General features: G+C 43.4%; 1 protein-coding gene across 8 annotated transcripts in view; it reads right to left on the reverse strand.

Annotated features, from left to right (window-relative positions):
* TEAD1 (TEA domain transcription factor 1) overlaps positions 1 to 18296 on the reverse strand; it is a 246393-nt gene that overhangs the window by 55483 nt on the left and 172614 nt on the right. For 2 of the 8 annotated variants that reach the window (XM_023754521.1, XM_006089602.3), the window contains exons 3-5: positions 10113 to 10177; positions 7664 to 7726; positions 7512 to 7574 (exon numbers count right to left, since the gene is read on the reverse strand). In XM_023754521.1, coding sequence (XP_023610289.1) covers positions 7512 to 7574; positions 7664 to 7726; positions 10113 to 10177 — 191 coding nt within the window. The remainder of the gene's footprint in view (positions 1 to 7511; positions 7575 to 7663; positions 7727 to 10112; positions 10178 to 18296) is intronic. The other 6 variants (XM_023754525.1, XM_023754523.1, XM_023754524.1 and 3 more) reach the window with 3 other exon arrangements.

The following is an 18296-nucleotide window of genomic DNA, read 5'->3' on the forward strand; positions in this document are numbered from 1 at the left end:
TGGGATTTCTCTCGGAAGGGACAGGAATGTAGAATGAGGCTGTTCCTGTCACCCTTAAAAAGAAAATCCAGACCTGGCTCAGTTCACATGGAAAGATAAATGTGTTCAGTCCTCTTTTACGCTACGTTCTGCATCACCACATGGCTGACGGGAGGTTCTAATTCCATCGCTCCCAAGCATGAGAAATTAACTGTCTCCAATCTTTGTCTTAACTAGGTTAAGTTAAAAACAAGGTAATGAAAATATCGTTGAGGAGACAGGGGACATGTCATGAATGCAAAAGAACTCCCAGAAGATTGGGAGATGCCAGGAAAGGCAATGTATCATTTCCCAAATCCTGTGACAAGGCCAAGCATCTTGGTGCTGGCGCTGAGACAAAGAACGTGGCTGTTCCAGGCTTCCTTTGCCTTGTGCGCTGCTAACAGCCGCCTCCTGATGGAGCAGAGCGGCTCAGGGGGCTATGGGGCGCTCCAGCGGGTGAATGAGGTGTGTCTTCCCTGTGGACTGGATGGAATCAGTGGTGGTACAACCAGGATGCAGCAGTGTGGACTGCAGCAATGCGTCAGCGAAGTTCTTGAACTCCCCAAGAGAATTAAATCAACAATTTTGAACTTTAAGCTCTGTGCTTATTGGAAGGAATGGCAGATTGGGAAGAATGGCCTGTTCAGAAATCAAATCACAAAGGCCACCAGGGTGAGAATGAAGAAAATGGCCTCGGGGAGCACACGTAGCTCATAAATTAGTCACCAACGACTGGACACAATCACAGAAACTTGGCTCTTTTTTTTACTGCACTGGGATGATGCAATGCCAGCCAGGACAGGCTTTTCTTTAATACACATCCGGAGCTTGACACGAATACATCAACTGCCTAAGATGTATTCCTGCTAAGGTTAGGGCAGAGTGAAGACTTCTCATCATCTTACTACTCATCAAAACACACTCCAGAACAGAAATGGCCTGGTCCAGCTTTACAGGAAGGTGACAATGGTCCACAATGTGGTGGTCTGCAGAGCTTGGCAGTGGCTCCCACAAGCCTCTGAAGCCAGCAAACAAAGGACTGCCTTTCTGCGGCTGTTGGGGAAAGGTCTCTGGGCAGGGCCTGGACAATCTCAGGAAAATCAAACTCTCCGTATATAGAGACTCAGAGCAGGAAACTCTTAAGTAGGAACTCTGAGTAGGAAAGAAAAGACTGCTTAATGCATGGAGAATATTTTCATGTTCTTTCTACATGCTGGGATAATAAATCCCTGGAGCTTAAAAACATAGGTAATGATCTTTTGATACATTAATGGTGAGTGGAATAATTCAAGGTAGAGAATAATTTCTAAGCTTCAGGCCTGTCCTCCAACCATGTAAGTCTCCCAGACAGGCTGCTGCCAATCACTGCTCAACTGAAGTAGGGGCTAAACTAGGGGAGAGGCGGATATGCTGGCAATAAATGAAACTGGTGTGGGTGACACTGCTGTGGATACAGCTGGTGACAGAAGGTCCAAGAGTGAGCTCTCAGTCATCATCCTTGGAGCTCCTACATGCATGCTCCACAGACCGATAAGCCACCTGCACAGTGTGACTGCATGGGTCCATCTTCTCCTTTATAACTAGAACCAGGCCCAGCTACAAAGCTGTTGGTCACCTAGAACCCACCGAATACCAGAAGAGTGGTGGGTCAAAAGGTTTTTGTCTGGGCAGGGGCCAAACATATGCTACTCCCATCCCTGAGAAATGGCCCCCTTTATGATAAGCTCTCTTTGTGAGCAGCAGTTAGCACTCTGACTTGTTTTTTAAAAAAATTAAAAATTAAAATGAATCTGAAAGTATATGTTTAATGTCCAAAATTCTGGCACTCTGGTCATAAACGCCTTCCATTTCTTTATCCATGTTAGCTGGCTTGAGTCTCAGTGGCACTCTGCTGACCCCTTCGCCCCTTTTCCCTACTGCCCAGTCCCTCTGCTCCTAGCTCTTCGTCTCCTCACATCACTCCCTGACCACTTCACTATTCCCTGGACTGTCTTGCCCTTGCTTCTCTCCCTTATGGTTGTGTCTGTGTCTAAGGCGATGCCAAATTGTCAGCCAAGTCTATCTTGGTTTAGGGTGCTATAAATTGTAGAGAAAAAATCTCATGTTGGTGCCAATGGCTTCAGCACAAATTCATAGTAGATAGTGGGTAACAATCTAGATTAGTTTTAGGACAGGGGCAAAGAAGAAGAGACCGTTTTCATTAGATTTGATTTTTCTCAGGAAAATAAATGGCAAGGAAAAGACAAGACTGGTGGAGGAATGGGGGTGGAGGGAGATTGAGATCTGTTGGGAAATCAGGGCGGGGTAAAGGGAATTAGAAAACATAAGAACAATTTTTTGCCGTTTGATTTCACTTAAAAAGAACTTTTGAAAATATGTCAAAATGAAAATGATCATTTCCAATGGTATAAGCATGAATGTTTAATATGGCCTTCTCTGCATTTTTTAACTTTTTGTTACATTTTAAATTTAGCAGTAACAAAAACTTCATGGTTCATTTTGATGCACACCTTCAGTATCTTGCCATGATTTTAAGAGAACCCAATCTTTAATAACCTAAGTTTCAAATGCTGCTATTGAACAGGTGCAGTGTACCCTTTCCAACTTAATAAGGATAGAACTCTTAAACAGAATTTATTCTACAGTGAGGAAAAAAGTGTACACAGCAGTCTGAGTGGACTGGAATGGGGAGCCAGCCAAGGGGGATGATAAGGACCGATGAGTGCCCTTAGGCCCCAGGGGTGTGTGTGTGGTGGGCCCTGGTCCATGCATCTCTCTCACTCAGTCTTTACAGCAACCCCTAAATTAGTAAATATCACCCCCCCCTGCTCCCCATGGCCCACAGATGAACCTCACTTTCCATGGGGTGATTCCAGGAATGTTAGGCTCCTCGGGTGGCATTTCCCATCCATTGCCTCCAACCAGATGGTGTTCCTCATGGTTCCCCAAACACCCCCATATCTCAGTAGAAGTTCTGCCCTCCTCTTTGCTAAGTTCTAAGGGTATCTCTTCCACGAGGCTTTCTTTAGTCTCCCACACCCTCAGGATTAACCACCTGCTCACTATGCAGTCTTTGCACAACTCTTAAATTTCTCCCGCAGAGCCCACCTATCCACAGCTGAGGATAATCTATTGGGAATCTTGTCTTCTCCCCAAAAATAACAGAAAAGTTTAGTGTTCCTCAAGAACAGAGACTTCGCTTGTAATTTTCTGTGCCCAACTTCTATTAAGGCAGTGGTTCTCAACCTTCTGGCCCTTGAAATACAGTTCCTCATGTTGTGACCCAACCATAAAATTATTTTCGTTGCTACTCCATAACTGTAATGTTGCTACTGTTATGAATCATAATGTAAATATCTGATATGCAGGATGGTCTTAGGCGACCCCTGTGAAAGGGTCGTTCGACTGCCAAAGGGGTCGCGACCCACAGGTTGAGAACCGCTGTTAAGGAGTCTAGAGCACACTGGGTGCTCAATGAGAAGTTGACTGGACTGAATTTAGTCATCACTTCTGTGCTTTTAGAGGTGGACTCGACACAGAATCTGAAACTTTTACTGTAACACATTTTGTTATAAAAATTGGAATTAAAGTCCACACACAAAAAGAGGGATGTGGCTCACAAACGAGCACTGTGGGAAGCAGTGCTGTTAGCTACTGCTACGCTGACCTTTGGAACTCACTCAACAGACCTGCGTCGCGAGCATGACTCATCCATAACTGACATGAGAACGACCACTCTCTTCTTGAGTGTTTTCTTTGGAGGAATATGGCAGAACAGACTATAGAACTAAAAACTTAAATGGGACATGTGAGCTTCTGTAAGGTTAGGAGGGAAAGCTGAGAGGCAGACACCTCTTCTTCCTTCTGCCTAAAGCACTGTGGTTTTTCGAACCTTATTCAATGGAACAGCCAAAGAAGCCATGGCTGAGAATGAGAGAGTCTGAGCTTCAATTAAAACAGCCTTTATTCTTTTATATGTTGAAGGTTTCAAGTAAGATTTCAATCTGAAACATGAGTTTTGCTGCTTAAAAATGTCTGCAAAACCACTAGACTAAAAAAAAAAAAAAATCTACTACACCCTTCCCCGGGAAGTGAAGAGAGCCTATAAGGTTAAGCGGCTCATGGGGAAGCCATAGCTGGCAGTGGCCCCAGGTGAGAGCCAACCACTTATTCAAACTCCAAAGGAGGGCAGGGAAATGGAGTTTGGCTTCAGTCTCCACAAGAGGGCCACACGCCGTGGTCCACCCCAGAGAACAGAGATCCTTAGACTTCTGAGCACGTGGAGAATAGTGAGCAGCCTGGCTGAGGCAGGAACTGCAAGGATAGGTCCTGAGATGGTCCGTCACCAGCCACCGTCTCCAGGAAGCCTTGCTACATCTTCTCAGGCAAAGCACAGCGTCTCTTCTAAGTCTGGATACTTTCTGCTACCCCAGCGCCTGCCCAGAAGCTATCTTTGTTGTTGGTGGGGATGACTTCAACTTTCAGTAGAGACTTTATCTCATTAGTTAGTGTGGGAGGCCAAGTAGATGTGGCTATAAGCCTGACCCCACAATGATCTCAGCAAGGATGCTCATCCCTGCCTCCCACAAATGTGTGTGACTCCCAAGCTGAACAAGCAAGTACAGATGGAGCGGTGAGATCTACTCCTCCTACAAGGTCATAAGACCTGAGCCCATGTCCTGGGGATGACCGCTAGGGAGGCTAAGGAGGGCATCTTTCATATATAATGCCCCTGGGAGGTCAAAGCAGCCACATCTCTGCAGGCAGGTGACAACCTTATTCTCTTCAACTGTCCCAATGCCCTCAGAGTGGTGACACAGCAGTACCGCAGCTACGATCACATCACCCTGGGTTACTGACGATCACCACAGTGTCAATCACAAATTAAGTCCACATTTTGAGCAAGCGCTCAAAAAGTCGTCTTCTAAAATGCTGATTTGGCTCACTGGATAGAGCGTTGGCCTGGGGACTGAAGGGTCCCAGGTTCGATTCCAGTCAAGGGCAAGGGCATGTACCTTGGTTGCAGGCAGGAGGCAGCTGATCAATGCTTCTCTCTCATCAATGTTTCTAACTCTCTATCCCTCTCCCTTCCTCTCTGTAAAAAAATCAATAAAATATATTTTTAAAAAATAAAATATGGGTGCTGAGGAAAGGCTGGTAGCAAGGGCTGCCTGCCTAGCTCCAAGGGATGGGAGGGGTGACAGGTTATCTACAGTGTGTGCTGATGTGAAGCCTTCGATTTGAAAACATTCTCCCATCTCCAGGAGTAACAGCCTATCTGAAAGAGCAGTGGTGTAGGATTCAGAAAGATCTGAGTTCAAATCCTAACTCTGACATTTATTAGGCTTGGCTTTTGGCAAGTCAATTAAACTCCTGGATCCCTGGTCTCCTAAATACTCCTCAATCCGCATAATGGCTGGAACTTTCTGTGTAGTGCGGGTAAATGGGAGAACATGCGGGAGAGGCTCTGTGCCACACCGCCTCCTGCCTTTCAGCTCCCAAAGAGCAGCACGTCCTCCAGGCTGCTCGTCCCTGGGATTCCCTCCACATTTTATTTTGGCTCTTCCTGCTAACACTTATCCAGCAGTGCCCTAATTTCACATTCCCCTTTGCATGGCCCGCTCTGTGAATAAGGGGTTGGCTGTTAGCTGCCCACCGTGATGAGCGCCATGCCTGGAACACACAATTGGTATTAGCTGATGGGAAGAACAAAGGCCTCCATTTTTCTGAGAATAATGTGGTAGCGAGGAAGGAAAGAAACTACAGGAAGATGGAAGTGGTTCTTGGAGCTGAAATTTGGAGCCAGTTGCTACCCGACTGCCTCTGTCTCTGCCTCCTTGTGTCTGCCCCACAGGAGTGGGCCAGGGTTGTAAGTGGGGGAAGTCTTTTTATTTTTTAAGAACAAACACAAATACAACTGTATGTTTGTGTGTATGATATGTATAAGGCAAGGGCAAAACTGTTTCCATTGAGGAAGATTCTTAAATCATCAAGTGAGAAAAGGAGTGCTTCCAGCACCCACGGGACCCCTTCTGAACAGCAGTGCGTCCTGCGTCACTTACAGGGTTTTCAGTTTAGGGCTGTGTGCTCGGAGGGTCCATAGGAACCACACAGATAGCGCAGAAATAGAGCAATTTATAACATCTCAGATGGAAACACAAAATTGGTGTCGGTACACCTCTTTGTACACCATTAATCTGTTAGCACAGAGAAACTAGAAACAGTCAGAACTTGAGCAAATACTGAGGTAGTTACATCCACATAGAGAGGAATGCACCTTTGGTTAAAAAGCAGGATCTAAGAAGTTATCTTAGTCTTCCAACTGCTCAGCCAGTGCAGCTAAAAGCCAGCCACCGTCAGCCACACGTGCGAGCGAGCCAGCATGCTGCCCACTGCAGAGGGCACACCAAACGCTCCTTCCTGGTAACTAGCGCTATTCCACAGCCAGACTTGTTTGCATAAAAAAAGTTGGAGGACTCTGGGAAGGGTCCCAGCGTTCACCACTCAGTGCTGTGAAATTACACGCTATTCTTTAGGTTTACAATGAAAACATGAATTTACTTAATGTGTGGAAAAAACAGGACAGAACCAAAAATGGCATGTGGGAAAGGCAACAATATGAGCTACAAATTCATTTTTATTATAAAAATTCCTCCATATAAACTATAATCTCTGCATTTCTAAAATGGGATTGTGGGAGGTGGTGAACGTCACACATGCTTTACTGCAAATTTTGGAAGGGAGAACTTGTATTTAAAATATTGTCCACGACACCATTTTTGCTATGAAATATATTTTTAAGGGACGGAAACTGAGGCACATGTAAAAACATTTTACAGTAAACTCAATTATAAATGGAATTGCAAATATGGATTTGACATTCCTATCTTTAAGATGTTTTTTGTAAGGTCTCACCTTAAATTTCTTTTTTAACTTAGAAAACAATATTAAGCATTATGGAAGAAATCTGGCAGAAAATACTCTGTGTTGGAAGAACACATGAAAAAGTTATATGAAAAGGTTATATTTTTTTCTGAGTATTTTCGAAAATACATCAAAAGCACAAATTAATTTCTAAATATTTTATTAAAAGTGATTTCATGATGACCACTGTGGAAATGATTCTTGTTTATAATTTCCACACCAACTTTGTGTCCCTGGATTTTTTTCCCTTCTCCTAGCACAGGGCTGCTTGGTGGATATTTGAAGGTTAAAAAAAAAAAAAATCAGGTTTTTGTGCTGAAAAGTTATCAAGACCAGCTCTCTGCTGCATTTGCATTGTTATTAGGGACACACACGCGCACACACACTGGGCTTCATGTGAGGCTAGTTCAGAAACAGAGAGATTAGACACAAAGAAATGTAAACAGCTCTCACATGCGAGGAAACTAGGTTACGAGAATCCCAGCACCAGGCATTCACCAGTCACCATGGAAAACAGGAAGTGAGATGCATAGCAACCACAAGCCAAAAAGCAGGAAAGCGCATACCTTTAGCTTGGAATGAAAATCACGAGATTTCCTTCTGGCAAGAACCTGAATGTGACTAGACACCTGCAGGGTAGGGGAAGGGAGGAAAACAAAGGAAAAGCCTGTAACCATGGAGATGAAAAGCCCCCTACAACTGGGCAAGCCAGACGTACCTTAATGGCGGCTTGAATTTCTCGAACTTTCTTTCTTGCTAAGACCTGTATATGACTAGACACCTACATTGTTCGGGTTTATGAGGGGAAACAAAACAAAAAAAAACAAAAAAACAAACAAAAAACAAAAAAGGAAATCAAATATAAAATTGCTACTCCTTAGGAGGGTTTGGGGTGGGGTGGGGTGGGGGGGAGGTTATTTGCATCGCAACAAAGCTCTGCAGTTAGGAATACACAGTCCCAGCCAGACACCAAGCCCCCAGCGCTGCTCTCAGCTTTTCAGACTGGGTCATCACTGCAGTGACTTGATTCAGGAGGAAAGTTCAGGCTAATCTAGTGTTTTTCTCACCCGGGAGCAATCACGGACATGGGATGAGAGGGGGAGAGTGGGGTTGTTTTCGTTATAAAATTAAAAAGGTGGGGGTAGAGGTAAACGAAAATATTTATAGCTTCTCAGTATAGGGTGGGAAAATCCCTTTTTCTCAATTTAGAAGAGACGATCCATAAATTAGCACATTCTGCACAATCAAAAAGCTGAAGCTGTCGGTTGTATTCTGATCTCATTAAGAGCTCTGGATTCTGTAGCAAATGTTAAAATAATACTGACATGTAAATTAGATCTCAAAGTGAAATGGAAAGACCCAGTTAGCAGAGCATTTCCCCCCTTATAAATATCTTTAATCCTTCCACTCTTTTGGGTATTGACTGGGCGCCAAGTGGATTTGCATATTATTACAAAGCGCAAAGTGTGAATACAGCCAGCCAGCCACCCTGTTAAAAATCTGGGTTGAAAACCACACGGATTTGCTGAACAACAAATTCACATTGGAGAGGTATCACCAACTGCTGCCTCAAAACATCCCCAGGATGCCGGGGTGTGGAAACCAAGCCAAGCCTGGCTTCTGAGACACAATGATTCCACTGGGTAAACAAATTTGCATCTCTTTCCACGGGACTTGGTTAAATTTAGAAGAGTCCCTCAGTGAAGGGGTCGGGCACATGACCAGAGCCCATGGACCAGCAGACGGTCCAGGCACAGCACATTCCGCATGCTGGGAATTAAATCTTATCTGTTTTTGTCTGTTTCAAAAATTTAGAACCTCCAATGTAATAGTTCAGCGACTCAGACTATGAGACAATGACTTTATTTCAAACACTCTAGCAACTCTAAAAAAAAAACAACCCGAATTTATGATAATACAAGATCCTTTTATCTTTAACTTTGTCTTATTTTTTTTTTTCAATTTTTGCCTTTAAAAAAAAATTACGGAGAAGCAGGAACTCCCCCATCCTCCTCACACCTCCATCCGGCTCCTGCTTTTACTTGTTTCCAACCGAATTTTGGTCTGATGTGGTTCTCGGACTTGGACTTAATGAGGACCCCTGCACACTGTCAGGGGAACATCCACAGAACAGACAATGTTCTGGGCCTGAGCACTGGCAGGAGGCCACTTCCCTCTGTGCTGACTCAGCAGCCAGGCTCCGGCTGGGGCACATGTAGCATTCCTGGGGAAAGGCTCTCCCCCATCATCAACACTCATGAGAACAACTCCTCACTGAGCAGAGGACTGGAATCTGCTGCTCAGGCTTAATGAGACCACAGTTGAGCTTGCCTTCTGGTTTCATGGTAGTTTTTAAAATCTACAGATCCATCAGCATAAGTCAACATTAAAAAATAAAAATTTTTTCTGTTAACAACTCACCCATGAGATGTTTGATTTTTCCCGCCCCCTCCTTCCCCTTTCTTTCTTTTTGTTTTTGGTTAAACAGGAATTTCTCACCCATTCCAGTTTTGAACTGGGTCAGAGATTTGGGCTGCTTTACATCAGAAAAAAAGAGAGCCAGAGCCCTGACAAAGGGCAGAGGAAATGCCTGACACTGCTCTGCACAAATACATTTACGTTGTAACTTCATTTCAGTCACAGCAGCTACTAACACAAAGCCATAGCTTAAGGAGCAACGGTTCCCTGGACGCACATCATTCAGTATCATATTCAGGCCAATACTCATGGCTGCTAGTGTTACTTTTTCATTGAAATGATGACTAATATTGTAGTTGTTCCAGGATTTTACAATGCACAAAAATCTCAAAATTTCATGGCCTGCAAGTATATTTGCACCTGCAGCATTTGTAGTGTTTGCAGATGCACAGTTTGGGAAAGAAATAGAACTTTTAAAATACAGTGCAGGAGCAGTTTTATGTACTGTCCTTAGTAAAACTTTCCCATATGTATAAAAAGGGCTCTTAAGACCACATAGTCAAGGGTCACTGAAATGATGAACAGTGAAAACTGAGCCAATTTAAAACACCAATTTAAACATCACTGACGTCCTTACAGGGAACTCAAAATGGGGGCTCCTAGGAGCCGAAGCACAGACAGCCACTGCAGCCAAAATGCCTCCTTGGGCCATTCGCTGACATGCACAATTTCCAGGTAGGTTATTTTACCTGTTTTCTGGTCCTCGTCTTCCCTGTCCTGAGTTTGATGTATCTGGCTATCAATTCATTCCTACCTGCAAGAAAGAAGAATTTACAATAAGGTGGATCACAACAATTTTTAAAAAGCCTCTGAAAGCTAAGAGTATAATTCAGAATCTGTTGTAGCTGTAAGTTTATTAATGCTAGGAAAATAAAACAGTGCCATTATTGTTTGCAAAAATACTTACTAGGAGAAAATAAGATGAGGGACATTAATTCTGAATTACAATCGGCAATTGAGGATAGAAATTTGCTTTTTTAAAATGCACCTTTTTGTTTCTTGGCATGCTTGCATCTAAATGGGTGGTCACTTGTATAAGCAACAAATACAAGCATTAGTGTGGGAATCCGCAAACCCCGTCTGTTCTAGTCTTATTTTTCATATCCATTCCTCCTCACCCAGGTTTCTACTTGTAGTTACCTCTAGTTAAATTATAGCCACAAGAGAATGAGCTGCTGTGGCCACAGAAACCCTACAACGATAAGTTAGTAGTATGAAAACAGACACCCCTTAAAAGTAGTCACTGTACTAGTAACTACACACAAGACTGTGTCTATGAAAAAGAATGACTCAACCTCCTCAAGGCTTTATAATCTCTTTTTTGGGGGGGAGTGGGGGGAGGAAGAAAATGTCTAAAAGTATACCCAAAGACTTTCCATCAGTACCCCGCCAGGAGAGAGAAGTTTCAAACAGATTACCTGACTTCAAAGAACTATGATATAACAGGAAAGTATAACCCCAAAGCTGAGTGGGGAAATGTAATACTACATGACATAAAAACCCACTCTTATAAGACATGAGTTCAAACTGTAACTATAATCATGACTATATAGTTGGTTGTATAATTTGTGCTTGCTGTCTTACTTCCCAGACATACTCCCTGAAGAGAGCAAGAACTTGGTCTTACTCCCCAAGCTCCGTTCCCACTGAGAAAGAACAAACAAGGAAATAACACAGCCTCTGCTGAAAGGCAGTGACCACGTCCACCAGACCTCCCCTGGCAGAGTAAAAAATTGGCAGCGCTAATGAAGACCAATGCGAGAGTGTCCTTGTGGAAATCTTGTCTGAGAATTCTAAATACTGTCCCCCATCATTGTCTAGAACAGTGGTTCTCAACCTTCCTAATGCCGCGAGCCTTTAATATAGTTCCTCATGTTGTGGTGACCTCCAACCATTAAATTATTTTCGTTGCTACTTCATAACTGTAATTTTGCTACTGTTATGAATCATAATATAAATATCTGATGTGCAGGATGTATTTTCATTGTTACAAATTGAACATAATTAAAGCATAGTGATTAATCACAAAAACAATATGTAATTATATATGTGTTTTCCAATGGTCTTAGGCGACCCCTGTGAAAGGGTCGTTCGACCCCCAAAGGGGTCGCGACCCACAGGTTGGCGACCCACAGATTGAGAACCACTGGTCTAGAACATTCCTGTAAGCGCGGCTCTGTCCACCACCTGCTTGTGCTAGGACCGTGCAATGTACCGTCAGCCCTAGAAGACAAAGGAATCGTGGAGGTTTGGGGCTGGAAAGTGTCTCTGGGTCATCCACTCTCACTCTTAAAAGTCGAAGTCCTTATTAGCCGAAGCCAGCACTTCTAGAATTCAGGAAGCAGTCCATTTCATCTTAAAACTTTTAAGATTAAAAGGACCCTCCTTATCTGTGGCTTCTTGTAACTTTCTTCCTCAGGTTCTTCTTGTTCCTCTTCACAAGAATCAAGGCTAGTCACTGATGCACATGACTAAGTTTCAGATATTAATGACGGCTTTCAGGTCTGCCTGGAGTTGTGTCCAGGCCAAGCCTCCCCTGTTCCTTTGTTATCTGTGACAAGCTTTGCAGCACTCCTCCCACACACATCCTGTGACCATCCTTTGTCTATTTTCCTTGCAAAGCCTAAAGCCCAGAACTGCAGGAATGCTTCTGCTGGGACAGCTCCACATCAGAGTGGGTGCATCACCTCACTCCTCCCAAATACTCTACCGGCTCATGCAGCACTGCCTCTGATTTGGGGGGACCACGATAAACTGCCAACTTGCATCAATTTGAACTCCTAGGTTCCTTTCATATGGGTTACCACCCTGTGTCCAGTCCTTTTAAGCATAGTTACAATTTTCAGATCCAAATACAGAACCTGAGGTTTGTTCCTATTGCATTTCATCCCATTAGATTAAGCCTGTCATTCCAGCCTGTCGGGATCTTCTCAGATCCTGATTCTATAACTGAACTCACCCTTCAACTGCGGAAAAAGAACTTGGAAATTCAGTTTTGAGGATTGCTTCTCTAAGGATTCCCTTTCAAACTTTTGAGAACTACCAATATCTCCTTGTAGTGTCGGGTCTACTTCTCCATCTCTCCGATGGTTGTACAGATTTTGCAATTTGTCTCAAAGGCTCGCGGACAGCAGAGCCCAGCTAGGAGTGCCTAATTACCAGAAGCCAGACCTAAATGACAATGTCTGCGGACGAGCCAAGCATGCTCCAGCTCAGGGCCTCACTGTGCACCCCGTTCAGGGACAGGGTGCACAGTGAGGCCAGGACGTCTGAGTGGCCAGGGTGAAATAAATCCAGGGCTCTGTTTTATATGTAATTTTATCTGAACCTTATCCAGATGGCAAAAATGTCTCCTGCCTCACACGAGCATATTCTCTGTGAAAGCAGACAGAATTACTTGTTACATGTGACACATCACCTATACAACTAACTTTTAATTTCTTATGGCACTTGGCTGAATGAATGAGGTCAATATCTAGGATGGCCACATTTGCATAGAATCTGGAGTCTACACAAATGGCATCCCTTGGAGTTAAACAATATCAACTCATATGTTGATTATAATATTTCTAAAAATTGGTACTTCTCCAATAGGCACTCCCTGGGTATCTACTGTGCAGAGCTCTATGCTACCGTCATCATTTCACTGAATGCTTGTTGTAACTCTCACATCCCTATGCTTTACAAAATGACCCTTCAAAACTATGTTTCTTTTAGACCATATTTCAAGTCATAAAGAGTAATTAACTTGAGGTTCTTATGTGTTTCTTCTTGCCTCCTTAAGGAATATCATTGATTCAAATTTTCTTTTTCCTAGAGACTTTTATTTTTATAATTTTTAAAAATATATTTTTATTGATTTCAGAGAGGAAGGGAGAGGAAGAGAGAGAAGCAACAATGATGAGAGAGAATCATTGATTAGCTGCCTCCTGCATGCTCCCTACTGGGGATCAAGCCCACAACCCAGGCATGTGCCCTGACCTGGAATCAAATAGTGACCTCCTGGTTCATAGGTCAATGCTCAACCACTGAGTAACTCCAACTGGACTATTTTTACAATTTTAAAAATTCAAATTCAACTAACATGAAGTATCTACTGTGATCGAAGCAGTGTTAATCACTTTATTTCATATGAATTTTTTAATGACCATCAGGGTGGCTTTGTGCACAGAAAAACACTATTTAGGTTTACCTGTTAATAAAAATATATATTTCATTTGCTTAGTTGTGTTTTTTTTTAAAAAGAAAAACCTTTAATACCTAGATCACTCTTAAATTTTAACTTCAACTCATACATTATAATTTTTATAGTCACTTTCAAAGGTCCATTCGAATAATGGTTGGCCCATTTTATAAACCTAAACTCCTTTAAACATTTAAAACTGTATTTAATTTATAATGTATTTAATTCTTTTCAACATTAGAACTATGTGATTCAACTTATAAAACCTTTTCTTAAACAACTCTTAAAAACTTAATAAATTATCTTAAATACTCCAATATTGCTTACAAATCTAGTAAGACCTCAACCCTACCCCAAATCAAGTCTACATTAATTACCCCTTGGCACATTTTAATTTAGAAATACAGGCTAACCTGTTAAATGGGCCAATTTATTTTATTTTATGGAGGGGCAATTTATTTTAAATAATTAACTTGAAATATCAAATATGCATATATTCTTTAAGTAAAACTATTAATACTATAGCTTTGATTCTATTAACATCTTTTACTTTTATTTCTAAATCTTCCCAGAATTAAAATATGCTCACCTGTTAGGAAACAAGTATGCCATTCCAAATGATTGTGGAATATTTTTTGGCTGCTTGGGGTTATACATATTTTGGGAAAATCAATTAGGTTCTGAATGGATTCTTGTCAGTGATCCTAATAAGACATCCTGAGACCTATTTTTCTTTCTATAGAATGGCCCTCTAAAGGGAGTGGATCCACACAGTCCAGAGCTCTGGATTTGAGTCATGGTATTAAGTTACAGAATTCCCTTGCCAAGGATAGGGAGCTCAGCGGCACCAGCCACCACAGGTGTAACTGGCAATGGGTCTCTTGTCCACACAGCACCGTCTTATTTGCAGCCATGATCAGGATGTTGGACACTGGAAATGTGAACCCTCATTTCTCTCTCTCTCTCTTTCTTCCAAACACACACACACACACACACACACACACACACACACACACAGAAATGGTGGTGCTTCACCCAGTGAACGTTACATTACAAAAATGAATTTCAACAAAGTTAACTTTAAAGTTAATCATGATATTCCTAAACTAATCCTACAGTCATGTGAGGACCATCTACTTTGTGCCTATGATGCCTGTCTGATGCATCAGGGATATAAAGAGAGGACTGCCTGCCGGTCAACAAAGAGTTTACTGTCCCACACAAGGGCTAAGATACACGAGCAAATCAGCTCTACACGTCAGATGACAACTATTGCCATGAAAGAGGTTCTAGTAGGGTGCATGGGTACTTGGCCACAAATAACTCGGGGAATCTAGAAAGCCTTCCCCAAAGTGGTGGGCCATAAGCTAGGCCTTTAAGGATAGTTTATATTTTCTCCAACATTTTATTATGAAAAATTTCATACATACAGAAAAGTTTTTTACAGAATGAATTTTACAGTGATCACTATATAGCCACCACCTAGAATCTACCATTCACTTTTTCTATACCTGCTTTATCACATCTTTCCCATCTCTCGATTCCTCTATGTATTTTACCAAGCCATCTAATTTTATTGATGTTGCCACTGCATTTCAAAATAAATGGCAGGCATAACACTTCCCCCTAAATACTTAAGCATGCATATCACTAACCAGAGTGACAAGACTGATTTTGACAGGTGGAATGGAGGGGAACAGGTAAAGACCATTTCAGACAGAGGAAGCAGCATTTCTTTAAATACATAAGCTTGCCCTAACTGGTTTTGCTCAGTGGATAGAGCATTGGCCTGCGGACTCAAGGGTCCCAAGTTCGATTCCGGCCAAGGGCACAACCTTGGTTGCGGGCACATCCCCAGTGGGGGGTGTGCAGGAGGCAGCTGGTCGATGTTTCTCTTTCATCGATGTTTCTAACTCTCTTTCCCTCTCCCTTCCTCTCTGTAAAAAATCAATAAAATATATTAAAAATATATATATACATAAGCTGGAAACTGGGACATTAAAACACACACACACACACACACACACACACACACACACACACACACAAACACATGCCTGCTGCCCCTCAAGCTCCCCGACCACGGCATTTTCTTTCTGAGCTCAGGAGTCTCCCGGTTCTGCACTCATAGCACCCACAGCATTCAGGACTCATCTCCTATAATCCGTAATAGCTTATAGAGCTGAGTGGCAATGTCGCACTTCACCACTCAGTGTCATTATACTACTGGTTCTCTGAATCATAAAATTCCCTTCAGAAATGCACACCCTAACACTTCTTTAAGTCTGAGATTTGACAGCTGCAGCTGCCCTTGCTTTTCCCACAGGCAGCAGCAAAGATAAACAAGGCCTGACCTGCCATTTTCATACTATGATCTTCACCAGGCACCGCAATCCAGTTTTTATTTTATTTTTCCTTTCTCCTAAAGAACATAACACAGTTGAAATTGAGCCCATCATCGGCTTCTCCTGCAAACCGATTGCCGTGAAATTTCCTGCTTAAAGGGGCAACAGAGAGAGATTTCTGCAGAAAGACCTGGAGTTTGCACTGTGCTTGCCTTACTCAGACAGAAGACTGGTTAACGTTGTTGTGGGCTGTGTGCGTAATGGGATGTGGCCTCAAGGTCATGTTTGAGGCACAGCAAATGCAAGGTCTGTGGCTAGAAATTGTAGCCCAGAGACACTGGGCTTTAACAGCCTAAGAGCCACTTTGTAATTGAATAGAGTCAGGGAGCCACAAAGGAAGAAGTAACAAGTGGACCGCTCCCTTCCTTGGCTGCAGCCATGTCTTAGGCCAACTCACACCCGGAGAGGGCTGAACTGGCCTGGACCTGGGGAAGTCGGAGGAGCTCTCTGCTGGCCTTCCCTTCACTGGGAGGGATATGTGAGGATTCCCATGCTAAAAGATTCAGAATCAGAAAGAAAACTCAAGCTTCTCTTGGCTGCTAAACCAAAGCTGTATCAAAGGGGCACCAATGCTATGGTTGCCGCCATAGGGTCTTCACAAACCCTGAGTTTGCCTAATAGCACTGGTAGACTACTAGAATGTTCCTTGTTAACACCTTGAGCTTTCTGAGCTCTGTAACTGAGCACGCAATTGCTTTCACGGTCTGTACTGCCCTTGCCCATTTCTGCGTGTCTGGATTCTGTCCACCTTTCAAATGCCTCATCCTTCATGAACCTTCCCACTGAAGATGCCTGCCCCCTCCCTAAACATCCGCAGTCTTGGACCTTGGCCTCTTCGCTGCTGGCTTGTGTCCTTCCTGCCTTACGCCTATCATTTCAGTACGTGTCGAGGCTCCATCCACATCATCCAGTTACTGAGAACAAGAACTGATGGCACCCATCTTTTCTCTGCTCCCTCCAATGTTTGATCCTGAATCACCAACATAAAGTAAAAAAAGAAAAACAGATGATCCCGTGGAAAGAAGCAAAGAAAGATGCCTCCCATGAGGGACAGCACCGTGGAGCGTGGTTCCGTCCTCTGGAGGACAGAGCAGCAGCACCCACACAGACAGAGTAGTTTACAAAGGACTTGCTCATTTCTACAAGATGGTGTTAAAACTCCTTCTAGCCATGGACCCTTTTGTTTCAGCTGAGGCTCATCTAAAGGAAACATCTTAGGCCATCAAAGTCAACAACCAAAAAGCACAGATGGCCCTAGCCTATTTGGTTCAGTGGGTAGAGCCTCAGCCTACAGACTGAAGGGTCCTGGATTCCTTTCCAGTCAAGGGCACATGCCTGGGTTTCAGGCTCGATCCCCAGTAGGGGTCATGCAGGAGGCAGCCGATCAATGATGCTTTCTCATCATTGATGTTTCTATCTCTTTCCCTCTCCCTTACTCTCTGAAATCAATTAAAAAAAAAAAAAGCACAGATGCAGGAGACACTGTGAGAACCAAGTGTCACCAGTCAGGGAGAGGTCTACAGAGGGATGTTCAATGACCCGTCCTGAAGCTCTGGGGACTATCTATGGATATGGCCAAAGGAGACAGTACAGGGTCTGTATTAACTAACCAGTGAGGAATTAATAATTAACCTTTTCTTCCATGCTGCTGCCATTGCACTAGCGACACTGGGAAAGAAAGAAGGGCTACCAAAGCTGGCGAGTCACCCACTAGTCAGACACCACCTGCACCTACAAAAGCACGAACAATATGCTAGAATTATGGCGGGGGCGGGGGTGGGGGTGGGGGGGCCATCTCTGCCTTCAAAGAGCTTATACCTGTGAAGGACTCTCACCCATGAGAATGGTGTCGAGTCACCCTATCCTCCCCAAAACTCTCATTCACAGCCTGCATCACAGCTACCTCGTTCCATGTATTTGAGGGGCTACATGATGAATACCTGGCTCCCCACGACGTGGTAGGACACTTCACAGGGACACGGACCATAGATTGGGCTTTGCTCATCATCATTGTACCCCTGGTGCCAGAATACAGCAGGTCCTCAGTAAAGAAACCCTGATGGAATGAATGAGTGAATGAGAGGGATGGAGAACCACGGTGGGAGAGGGGTATACAACTAAGATTGGGGATAAAGGAAGGTTCAGGAAAAAGGGCACTGGAACCAGTCCTAGCATGTTGCCAATGAGGAAGTTTAGACACCAATGCCTCTGTTAATCTCCAATATAAATCATTGACCAAAAATCAGCACCAAAGTGGAAAATCACCAGAATGGGCCAGGCAGCCT

Source organism: Myotis lucifugus, unplaced genomic scaffold, assembly GCF_000147115.1.
Source record: "Myotis lucifugus unplaced genomic scaffold, Myoluc2.0 scaffold_61, whole genome shotgun sequence".
Lineage (NCBI taxonomy): Eukaryota > Metazoa > Chordata > Mammalia > Chiroptera > Vespertilionidae > Myotis > Myotis lucifugus.